The sequence below is a fragment of the Vanacampus margaritifer genome, chromosome 5, assembly GCF_051991255.1.
Source record: "Vanacampus margaritifer isolate UIUO_Vmar chromosome 5, RoL_Vmar_1.0, whole genome shotgun sequence".
Lineage (NCBI taxonomy): Eukaryota > Metazoa > Chordata > Actinopteri > Syngnathiformes > Syngnathidae > Vanacampus > Vanacampus margaritifer.
In genome coordinates this window covers 20003761-20016229 of record NC_135436.1, presented here as the reverse complement: position 1 = coordinate 20016229, position 12469 = coordinate 20003761, and the positions used below count along the sequence as shown (strand labels likewise).

Sequence of the window (12469 nt, the reverse complement as noted above, 5' to 3'; positions counted from 1 at the left end):
TGACATAAAAAAGCAAGCAAGCAAGAGAATTAGTGTCATTAACAAGTTTAAACGACAGACTAGTGCGAAAATACAGAAAGTGCACAAAGAGTCAATGTTTGAATGCCTTGTTATTGTATTCGTTGAGTTAATGGCCCTTTTGACGTCATTTCGAATAATGCAAATGATAGATTTTCGAAATAGTAAATTAACATTTGTACATGGTTAGCGAATAACAGAATAAGTAGATAGTCAACAAAGCAAAACAATATATGTTCAAAGTAAAACTGTCGATTTGCAGCGATAGTCCACAAACAACACTTACGTCACCAATACTCGCCGTCGCACAATGACGTCAGTAAGGAGACGCGTCATTTGAAACAAGAATGTCCTTACTTATGTTTGAAAGGAAGCACCTTGACATCTCGCTTTACTGATGACGTCACCCACAAAGGAAAGGTAGGAATTAGGAGATATGACTTTTCGAAGAGGTCCCCAGTCTGGAACTGTTTTTGGATCAACATGGCAGACCACGTATAAGTTTGATCATTATACTTGATCGTTTTAGCATTTTATTGCTTGATTCATTTTTTTTAAAAAAAAAATTATATCGTCAACATGGATAGTTAGTGCATGGACTAACTTCTCACCCGGTGCCGTGTCGACGGCTCACAAATCTTTTTGCAGACCGTTAACTCTTTTGCAGGTGAAAACGTTTTTGTGAAAATAATGATGGAAAGATCTTCCTCATCTTCCTCCCCATGGAGAGAAGCTTCTTTTCACCGGAGTATGAGTTGCTTACTTCCCGTCGGCTTCAAGGCTGAACTAAAAAACTTGGTAGTGTTGGCTGTGCCTGCGGTAAGTCTGACAAACCATGACAATAATTTATAGCGAAGCACAATGTAACGTACCGGAAAAGACAACTCAGCTGCCAAACCCAATTTGAAACCCCAGTCCAGGTTTACAAACCTTAACCAATCTTGAAACCCTAATTTGAAATCATAACTTTTTTTTAACCCATAACTTAAACCCTAACTCTAGCTAGAAACCCTAACTCTCACTTGAATCCATAATTTGAAACCTCAGTCTAAACCCTATCTTGAAACCTGAATCTTAACCTTAAATTAAGACCCAAAACTGAAACTAAACATAACTCTTTGAAACCCCTACCCTACTTTTATCCTTGTTTGAAAGCCAAACCGAGGTTTTTAAGCCTACTAACTAGGGGTGGGAATTGCCTCGTACCTGGCGATTCGATCCGTATCACGATTCATAGGTCACGATTCGATGAAATACCTATTAATCATTAAAAAAATCTATAAGTTGATTCTTGCGATTTTTTTATTTTTATTCAAAATTTTGAATATACTAATCAATAGTGATAGACAATGAAGCTTAATGAAACACTTGTGATGTTGTTTGACTCCTTTAGATTGCACTCTTGGTTTAAATGGGCCAGCTAGCTAGCTAGCTAGCTAAACAGCTAACCAGACAGACAGACAGACAAATGAAGCTTTATGAAGCACCTGTGATATTTTTTTCACTCCTAGATGTCACTCTTGGTTTAAAATCTAACCTCAAGTAAGATGTTTTGTTGTATATTTCCATTAAATATTGATGTTTAAAAATCTATTTGGCCGCATATTGAATCGATACGAGAATTGTGCACGGTAATATCGCGATATGTCGCAGAAACAATTTTTTTTAACACCCCTACTAATAACTTTCATCCATTACAGAGTCTGACACAGCTCATGGTGATTTCTGTGGGTTTTGTCAGTGCCGCATTCTGTGGTCATTTGGGAAGGGTACAACTGGACGCAGTGGCTCTGGCCACAGCTGTAAGTGTCATGTTATACCACCATTAGCCTTTTACATGCACATCATGGACATGTTCTCATTTCATCCACAGGTTGTGAATGTCACAGGTATATCCATCGGTGCAGGACTGGCATCAGCATGTGATACTTTGATTTCTCAGGTATGAGAACTCTACCAATTCTACATGCATGAGTCTTGATGCCAAAGTTGTGTGTTGTCACAGTAGTCCCTATAGAAGACACTCATGTGTAATCCCATAAACTAACATCTAAAGTCTGGGCCACCTGATTTTTCTTTATTTACAGCACTTTGTATACAACTATGGTTGTTTTTAAAGTTATTAATAAATAAAGTTGAGTTGAATGAGAGGTATTAACTTGAACAAAAACAAGAGGCACAGTATATTACAAAAATAAATAAATATTTTAAATGTACCCAGAATGACTTAAGTCAAGTCTTTCAAATTTCTGTCCACTGTAGTGTCCAGACTCCAGAGATGGCAAATCCAGGTCCAGAAAGTTAAAACCCTGCCACAGTTTGGCTTTTGCCCCGTGTGCTGGCGAGCACACTAGCTAGCTCCCTAGCAAGTAAACAAGCACCCGGGGAGCTAGCTAGTGTGCTAGCTAGCACCTGGGGCTAAAGCCAAACTGTGGCAGGGTTTTTACTTTCTGGACCTGGATTTGCTGCCTCTGGTAGAGACTGATGCACAATCATGACATTGAGACTCGTGGTCAAAGAGGAAAACAGTGTTTGAATAGTTGTCAACTATTAAAAGTTCTCTTGTGTCAGACATATGGCGCTGGCAATCTTCAGAGAGTTGGGGTGATCCTGCAGAGGGCGATCCTCATCCTCATCCTGACATGTTTCCCATGCTGGGCTTTGCTCATCAACACCGAGTCCATTCTGCTGGTTTTGGGACAAGAACCGGAGGTTGCCAGGTCAGCAGACTACAGTGTTTCTTCTTCTCTCAGCTTTTTTAAAAATGTCACTTTTGTGTTGATTGTGTGCTCCTCAGTTTGTCTCAGTTGTACGTGAAGATCTTCATGCCGTCACTTCCTGTGAGTATTTAAGGAGTTAACAGAAACGACAACCTCCATCCTGAATAATGATAATCCTGGTGAAGAAATTCAGTACACTGCCACCGGACTTTTCGTGTAACATCGGTGGTGCTGTGTTGAGATTATCGCAGCACCTCACACACAATATGACCAAATCTATGTAATACCTTTGAAAAAAAAAAATTCTGTGTGCTTCTGCCAAAGATTTAAAAAAAAATCTTTCAAGATTTTAAAAATCCTTAGGTGTAAACCCAGCCTAAGTCTGGCGGCATAGTGGCCAAGTGGTTATCACATCTACTTTGCAATTCTGAAGTTGTGGGTTCGAATCTGATTCCTTGGCCCCCAATGAGGATAAGCGGTTTATAAAGTGGATGGATGGGTAAAAGTATCTCAGCTCAGAGATTCTTATGCTCACACGTGGACATTTAATAGTTCACCACTGTGCTCATTTAAACTGTGTTGCTAACCAAAACCGCAGCACCTGCAGTCTCTTAGCCCGAATAAAAGTGTGGGGTTTTGCTGTGGCACATGTTGCAAACGTGCTGTATTAACATCTCTAGTGGTCATTTTGTGGCACAGTAAGTGACTTATGAAATAGTTATGTTCAATAAAACGTAGATCTTTATTTACAGGCTGCATTCCTGTATGAGCTGCAATCGAGATACTTGCAAAACCAGGTAAGTTAAACTGAGTCCGAACTGACAGCATATAAACCTATCAAACCATCTTGATCATCTTTTTCAGGGGATCGTCTGGCCACAAGTGATTACGGGCTTTGTGGTCAATCTCTTCAACACCCTCCTAAACTACATCTTTATCTTTGTATTAAACTGGGGAGTCGTGTGAGTATCAGGCATTGCATATTTTTTTTTACTTCTCTGTTGTTGAACTTGTTACTAATCAATTATAGATTCATTTTTTTTATTTCATACTGGAAAAACTGGTTGGTCATGGGTGTGAACAAAATTTGTCTTGGCAGCACCCTGCAGTGTTTTTTTCCCCCAAGGTCCGCCAACAAAGCCAGTTTCACTAGTAATCAACATGAAATTTGGTGAACATGTCGATTACAAGCAGAAAAAAAAAGACACAATTAAAATCTCAACTAGTAATAATTAAACAGATTACAAGAAGTCTTTCATTTTGGTTTGAAATCACATTTTTACACTCAATGCTGTCAATTATCCAGAGATCCTTTAAAAACAAACGTTGAGAGATTGTGTCCATCACTACAGAGTACTAGACAGATGTGACGCTTAATTGCAAGGGATTGTAGCTTTGCTGAAAGTGTGTGAGCAGAGCATGACGGCAAATGTTGATCACTCTCCATAGATAAGTCTTGTGTGTGATGACATTCATAGGCAAAGTTGACATTGTTCTTTCATTCTTAATGTTTACATTTGACTTATTTCTGCACCGTCAAATTCAAATATCCTTGACAGAGGTTCTGCTCTTGCCCACGCCGTGTCACGGTTTTTCATGGCTGTCATTCTCTTCACTTACATCTTGTGGAAAGGTCTTCACAAGGCCACTTGGGGAGGTGAGTGAAACGTAATGTGATGGAAATGTATCGTATTGATGTCCGCCAAGGGTTCCTTGAGAAGGGCGCTTTTATATGACTTAAATCAAGACTTGTTGAAGATTAAGAAATGTAATATTAAGTCACCTGACAAGAAAAAAAACAACAAGGAGCTAAATATACACTAAAAACACTTGAGCAGATTGGGTAGTTTTTACCCCTGTGGATCAAAATCTTCCCCAACCGTGCTGAGTCATGTCCTCAACCAAATACACTGGGTATAAATGACCCAGCATTGGCTTAGTCCCTTTCGGACCCAGGCTGGGTTAGCTTTATCACACAATTTGGCTTATCTTTAACCCAGTTGTACAACAGGAAATTCTGAAAAGAAGACCAGTGTAGTGTGATTAAATTTTGTATTTAACTCATTTGCTCCCTACAACTAATAAAAACGTTCTATTTTAAATATTGCCATGGTCCCCAAAATTTATTTATACTTTTTATTTAAAAAAAAGAAAAGTTTTTTTTATGCTAGATCATACAGAAGGCTTTGATGCAGCCTCTGACCTGGAGAGGATGCAAAGCAATGGTAGTTATTACAAAAATCGGCCAGCTGGTGGCAGCAGGGTATAAGAGATCAACCAGGGCCATGTTGCAACAAGCTCTTTTCCCCATTGTTTTCAACTGGTTTGTGAATAATTATGAAACTTAGCTACAGTATATTCTAATACTAATTGCTGCAAAACGGAAACAGATACAAATATACTTTTTTTTTCCTAACGAAAGAAGAGACTAATCTTTTAGTCGGGTCCATGTTTTTTTTTTTTTTCTGGAGAGCTCAGTATTGTTCATTCGATTTGACATGTCATCATTGCTCTCCTTTTTTTAAAAATTATTTTTATATATATATATATATATATATATATATATATTTTTTTTTTTGACATCATCATTGCTCTCCTTTTTTTTATTTTTTATAAAAAAAAAATTTAATATCTATATATATATATATATATATATTTTTTTTTTTGTATGTGGGTGAGTATGTGTATGTGCGTGCGTGCGAGTGTGTGTGTATTCATTAGTTCACCTAAAACATATTAAAAAAAATCCCATACTAATAATATAATATAATAATAAATTGCCAAATGCAGAAACATCAATGTAAGTTATCACAATGTGGTGGCTCTCGCTAACAGGCAGTATTAAGTAACCAGAATTAGGTTAAAAAATTCTATATACGTAGACCATGTTTCTATAAATTTTGATATTTGGTTTTTATTTGAGGCAGATATTTTTTCCATTAAAATGTGATTTATGAGGAGGTTAGACCATTGGTCGATATTCAGAGTTTGTTTATTTTTCCAGTTAACAAGAATTGTTGGTTCCATGTTTTTATAGCAATAGAACAGCATATTGTGTGGGCCTTGTAAAATCACTCAAAATCCAGTAAAATATCTGGGGGCGAAGGGGGTTGCTTCAGTGAAAATGGCTGGGAGGGAATGAGTTCAAAATAAATCAATCCATTTAAAGTACTCTGACTTTCTCTGCAGGCTGGTCCAAAGATTGCCTGCGGGACTGGGGCTCATACATACACTTGGCAATCCCCAGCATGGTCATGTTGTGCGTGGAGTGCTGGACCTTCGAGATCGCCATCCTTCTAGCCGGTACTTCAACTAACGCATTTTTAGGCTGAATTCAAAATAAAATAATTTTTACCCTCTCTGGACAGGTCTCATAAGTGAGGTCGAACTTGGAGCTCAGTCGGTCCTCTATGAACTCTCCAGCGCTGCGTACATGGTGATTTAGACTCCGAACTTTGATCAGATCTCGACAATGAGTGACTACTAATGTTGTTCTTTGCTGTCAGTTTCCTTTGGGCGTCGCTGTGGCGGGCTCTGTCAGGGTGGGAAATGCTCTGGGAGCGGGAGACACACAGCTGGCCAAGTTGTCTGCAAAACTGACCGCGTTGGTTGCAGGTTAGCCCGACTGCAAACACTTCTTCTGTCTCTCAATTGCTTGCGCCAACCAAGCCACACGCCAGAAGCACTACATTACTCTCTTCACTTTACTCTTACCAATTTTCGTGCGTCCTGTCAGGATGAACATGCGTGCCGGATTTCATATCAATGGGATGCACTGGTGGCGGGTATGGATCTTTTCATCATATGTGATACTAATGCAAAAACTACATTCTCACGTTTCAGTATCTCAAACCAGGGCCAAAATATGCTTGTTCTTTGTCTGAAGATTTTTTTCTTACTGGGCAATATTTGCATGTGCTGCTTGTTTAAAATGTTTTACTTTAATATCTCATTATGTTGTTATAACTTGTTATTGAGCTTTTGTTATTGTAAGTTAAACTTAAAATAAGGGAGTGATGATTGCATTAACCAATAATTGATTAGAACAGTTTTCTATACAAGTGTTTAAAAAAAAATTGGGCTATTTTCCTTAGTACAGATCTACTTATTTTTGTTATAAATAGACTAAAATAAATAATATACAAATATAAATAAAAAAATATTTGTAAAATAAAATTACATTAGCTTATTAGGGCCACATCTAAATATATTTTTTTAGAGGGTTTGGGGGGCAATATTCCTAGAAATGTTTTTTTGCAACTCTATAAAGTCGCAAATTTGCAATATTCTGTGGGCCTTGCAAAATCACTCAAAATCCAGTAAAACATCCGCGAGCGAAGGGGGTTGCATCAGTGAAAATGGCTGTGAGTGAATGAGTTAAAAACAAAACAAGCTTTTAAATTTGCGATAAAAAAATTGCAAATTTACGACTCAAACTGCGAGAAATACACGTAGCGTAGCTATAGTCTAATGTGAGGATTCGTTGGTGGTTAGTTGGACACTGTTTATGAAATGAAAAGGCAGAATGGAGATAGATTCATTCTTAATTTAAACTTTACTCGTCATACACAGCAGCTAGAGCGACAACACTTCCTGATCCACTATCAGCTGATTAAACATTAACCAATCAGAAGCTAGCATACTTTAGGTAAATGCAAGTGAATGACGGAGAGCAGCAGATTTGACACATTAACTTAGCTACTTAAACAAAAAAATAGCAAACATAAATTTATAAGTAAATATTTATTTTAACAAATTAATGTAAATGCCTGATCCTCAGGGTGTGAACCTTTGCAAAGCGAGGCGTCTTTGAAGCATTGGGTACTGTCAGTGACAAAATGCAAATGCTTAATTAACATAATATGGTTAAAGCCATTATCTCCTTATTTGAAATTTAAAAAAAGTTTTTTTCTCGGAATATTGCCCCCGCCCTTTAAAAAATATATATTAATATGTGGTCCTAATATGCCGTCGTGTAAAATAAATACATATAAATAAAAATAATAAAAACATACAAATAACAATAAATACACTACATCATTGTTTTTAAGTGTAACAATGTTTACTTGTTTTCAGAAACCATACTTAGCAATATTGTCATCCTCTCATGACTGTTTTTTTTTTTTTTAAGATGCATCTTTGCAGTGTAATCTCAAGATGGTAGCTATGACTTGTATGTACAGTTTGTATTCGCAAAATGGATTGAACTTGCCACCTTTCTCCTCAGCATCAGTCGCTGTATGTTTGACGCTCATTTTTGGGAGCCTGAAGCATCACATTGGTTATATCTTCACATATGACGAGTGAGTATATCATTGATGACGCATCTTAATGAATATGAAAACGCATTGTGCACTCACTCCATTATGTTGACCTTGGCAATGGCTGATTTATTCTTTGGCAATATTAACTTCTTATTGCTCTTGGCAGCTGTGCTTATGTAGTTGTGTTTGGTTCACTAACATCCACGGATATTGAAATTCAGACACACCTGGTCGAGCATTTGATGTGTTAGCGCTTGAATTGCAAAATGAATGTGTAAAAAAAATAAAATAATAATTTAAAAAAAACACACACACAAAACTACTTTGAGTAGTGCTTGAATTACTAAATTATTGAACCACATAAAAAGTAAAGTCTCAAGGAGAAGCCGGGCTCCAACTGAGACAGGAAGTCTGCCATTTTGGACAAGCAACACCACAAAACACATGGGACAAAATGGCTGCTGGGCAGGAACAGTTCAAATAGTATTTAGCATTTATGATGATGGATTACAGCCTCAACAGGTTATTAAAAGTTATCCAGGATGATGTCATCGAGAACTGTATTCTCATTTGTCCTTTTTTTTTTTCTTAATTATGCGTTTGCTTTCCCGCTTCCTGTTCCTTGGTGGCATTCCCTGCCCGCACCTATTTCGACCCCAAGCACCAACTACAAATAAAATCAATATATAAAAGTTTATGAGGGAAAATGTGTTGTAATCCGATGAAACCAAAGGTTAATGGTCACAATTCCATCACAGCCAAGGTTATTGTGGTTAACAAAAAGAAAGAAAGAAATAATAAATAATATATATATATACACTTTTTAAAATACAATAACTTAAACTATGTTTTATGTTTATAAAACTAACTATAATTGTAGTGATTGTCTTTGTCAATTAATTTCACACATGAGTTTTCAAGGCTTATTTTTAAAATATTTATTTCGGTATTACTGTACGACCATACAGAAAAAAGAAAGGAGAAAAGGCGGGAATTTGTTTTATTACACAATACACTACTAAAAGTCGCGGGTTTTTTTCCCCTACAAATATGGCATTCATAATAAAAAGCAAAACTACCGGTAATAAAAACTTTGTAAAAAACTGAGTAAAATTCACTGAATAAAATTTTTTTTTTTAAGTCAAAGCGAATGAAAATTAACTATAAAGAAAAATCCAAAACTATAACCCTGATCACAACAGTGCTCATCACCAAAACACCATACCATATTCTTTGCTGTACCGTACCGTGCACAGTAAAGCATGGTGGTCGCCGCATCATACTTTGAGGCTGGAAGTGGGACTTTGGTCAAGGTGCAGGGAATTCTGAGCAGGTTCAAAAACCATTAGTACGAAACCTTCAGGCTTCTGGTAGCTAAAAAAAAAAAAAAGTCAGGAAAAGCTTATATGAACAGCTGATATATTGGGTTTGTTAGGAGTTGTTAATTTAATTGAGTTGTACAGGTTAAAGGTCACATGGTGGGAAAAGCGTTGAAACGATATACCTGGTAGCTTGGTCCAATTTTTGTCACAAAAACCTGATATAGACTTATTATTCATTTATTTTTTACTGTTTTCAAGTTTTTTTCTTTTGTGTATGCTGCTGGTTATGAATAACCGACTACAGGACCTATCACATTAAATATATGGCTTACACATTACCGAGAGTGCCGTGGACTTCTTCAAATTGTGGATTATGTCTATCATCTTTGTTGACATCTATTATGCAATGTGGAGGTTATCATAAATAACCAGCTAAGTCTTCACATTAATTATTATTATTATTATCATTTGTAATGTCATTAATATTCCGCTTATCATGTTGAAAGTGTCCTTGTGTTTCTAACAGACAAATACAGCAAAAGGTCACTGAGGTTATGCTGTTCTATGCTCCCTTCATCATGATGGATGGAACTGCAGTAAGCGTGTTAAACATATTTTAATATTGAATTATGAATTTGCAACATTGCTGAGCGTGTTTTCACAGGCGACCGCGGGGGGGATTATCAGAGGAATGGGCAAGCAGAAAGTCGGAGCGCTGTGCACCATTCTGGGTTATTATGGGGTGTGTCTACCTCTTGGAGTGCCGCTGATGTTTGCAGCCAAATTAGGAATCAAGGGTTCGTCCTTTTCCTATGATTTGGATGATTTTGACATGCTTCACCGTCTTCAATGAATTGCTGTTTGCAGGTCTGTGGATTGGTTTATGTTCCTCTTTGTCTCTGCAATGCTGCTTCCTCTTGGTCTACTTGACAAGGGTGAACTGGGAGAAAGTTACACATGAGGTAATGCTATAACAATCGTTTGTCTGCAAAGTTTATGCGCAGAGCTACCTTGAGATATGAGTTACATTTTTCAGTAACCATGCTGGTAACTCAAAGCACTTGTACCGCAAATCATCTCTGCATTGAAATAAGTGAAAATGCCATTAATCCATTCCAGACTCAACAAAAAAAGTTGTTTTTTTTTTAATAAGAAAAATAGCACTCTAATGTTGTAGTACGAAATCATACGGTAACGGCATAATTAAACAGAATGTAAAGATTTAAACAGCTGCTCCTACTGCTGTCCATCAGTTGTGTTCAATTTATTACTTAATGGTTTATAACACCTAGACACTAATGCTATTTGTTAGCTTGTCTTAGGTGTTTTACTTTGTTGTTAGCATAAAGCTAAATTGGCTAATAATGCAAAGCTATGTAGTTGTTTTAAAAGCACAACGTGTAATTATCTGTTTAGTTTAAATCTCGAATTCGGGTTACTCGTATCTCAATTCACGGCCACATTCTTTTGCTTCTTCCTCTTCTTATCATTCATTTATTTCTTGTTCCCCAGGCACAGCTTAGAGCCGGTGTTAGCAGGAGTTCAGGTAAGATGCAAAAACTTATTTTTTTAAATATCCATCAATAAAACATTAACCCATTAAGGCCTAAAGCGCCTGGCAAAACATGCCTCTAAAACCTACGGGTGACTTTTGAGTCACCCCCGAAAACCTCAAGTTTTCATGGAAATTCAACAATATTAAAAATAATTGATATCTCAGCTCCTGAAGCAGATAGAAACATAATTCCAAACATTTCACATTTACATAAACCTTCAATATGTATATATTTTTTAAATTAACAAACATTTGTGGCGTTCACATAAACCTTCAATATATATATTTTTTTAAATCAACAAACAAATGTCGCATCTGCGGGTGTATAAATCAAAATATATTTACTTTCAACACTGGAGCGTAGTTTGAATAACCTCGGGGAACCGGCGTAATTATTGGTCGTCCATTCCGTTTCAAAGCCGTCAAAGTGTTCAACATCATCGTCTACAAAGATATTTCTTAACAGTATGTCACTGTCGACTCATTACACTGATTCGAATTCCTCCCGCGCCGTCGTCAATCGCGTCATTTATTTAATAACTCCAGCGAATCTGCGTCAAACATAAACGCCTACGTCACTCTATCGTGCATATTCCGATGCATTTCATCGGCGAAGAAACCAAGAATTGGTCAAAACACAACAAAATGACATATCCGCTCTCCCGGGTTTAAAGAGAGAAGAGCGCAGGTGCACTCTCGGCTTTAATGGGTTACAAGTAAATATATATATAAATATATACAGTATTTAAAAAAAAAAAACATCCCCCAAAGCAACAACAACAAAAAAAAATCTACTGAAAGATAAAGCAATCGTAATGCTTATAATTTTTGACTCATCGCTTCCCCTCCATGATAGCAGACCGGCAGCATCAAAGCGATGCGCTTGAGCTGTTGCTCGCTGAAGAGAAGGAGGAAGAAGAGGAGGAGGAGGAGGAGGAGGAGGCGGAGGCGGCAGAGACGTTGAGCGCTGCAGACCAAAGAAATTTAATCCTGCGTCGAAGTCTTCTTGTGGCCCTCATGCTTGTTATTCTGGTTGCCGGGATTGTGGTGAACCTGCTGTTGACCAACCACCTTGTCACATGATCCATTTGTCAGTCTACGGCGCTCAATTGAAGTACAGTAGGATTAGTCGGAATTGTTTTAAGTTTTTTTTTCCTACACGTTTTTAGTTTCGTTTACTGCATATTTTTATTTATTTATATGACTTGTTAGTATAATAAAATATATATTTTAACCCTTGAAATTCGTTTGATTTAAAATGAAATACTTATATTAAGACTGCCACTAACAAATCTTTTTAGAATTGATTATCCTATCGATTATTCCATTGATTACCTGAGTAGTCCAGTCGCCTCCTCCAGTTTATTTATTTATTTATTTTTGGAAAAATGCATGACTCTACAAATAACACTTTAGTTTGCCAAAGTTGATACATATTAACATTATTTTCACTTCTAAGTACAATCACCCCCATGCAATGGATGGAGTGGAGTTTGTGTCATACACGGAAGCACCATCGGGGGTGGAAGGTGACCATCCACAGCGGCCAATCTTACATCCTCCGCAAGTGGTGATCTTGCAGTTCCTTTT

At 37.1% G+C, this 12469-nt stretch overlaps 1 protein-coding gene across 3 annotated transcripts; it reads left to right on the top strand.

Annotated features, from left to right (window-relative positions):
- Positions 1-316: 316 nt before the first annotated feature.
- LOC144052598 (multidrug and toxin extrusion protein 1-like) lies at positions 317-12113 on the top strand. 3 transcript variants are annotated; one of them, XM_077566811.1, is made up of 18 exons: positions 317-438; positions 667-837; positions 1719-1820; positions 1892-1960; positions 2590-2738; positions 2816-2858; positions 3491-3535; positions 3603-3700; positions 4298-4395; positions 5928-6041; positions 6107-6174; positions 6245-6353; positions 7966-8041; positions 9851-9920; positions 9989-10121; positions 10192-10286; positions 10837-10870; positions 11736-12113. In XM_077566811.1, exons 2-18 carry the CDS (start codon positions 709-711, stop codon positions 11960-11962), a joined length of 1659 nt encoding a protein of 552 aa, XP_077422937.1. In that variant the 5' UTR covers positions 317-438; positions 667-708; the 3' UTR covers positions 11963-12113. The 3 variants fall into 3 exon arrangements, with proteins under 3 accessions (XP_077422937.1, XP_077422936.1, XP_077422938.1); XM_077566810.1 differs by having other exon boundaries at positions 319-438; positions 686-837; XM_077566812.1 differs by having other exon boundaries at positions 325-837; positions 11739-12113.
- Positions 12114-12469: the final 356 nt, after the last annotated feature.

What these genes read in the sequence shown, in the direction of transcription:
- LOC144052598 (XM_077566811.1), top strand. Translation starts at nt 709, where the DNA reads ATGATGGAAAGATCTTCCTCATCTTCCTCCCCATGGAGAGAAGCTTCT. An exon ending in TCTTCATGCCGTCACTTCCT is followed by an intron (nt 2,859 to 3,490) that starts GTGAGTATTTAA and finishes CTTTATTTACAG; the next exon opens with GCTGCATTCCTGTATGAGCT. An exon ending in CGGTGTTAGCAGGAGTTCAG is followed by an intron (nt 10,871 to 11,735) that starts GTAAGATGCAAA and finishes CCTCCATGATAG; the next exon opens with CAGACCGGCAGCATCAAAGC.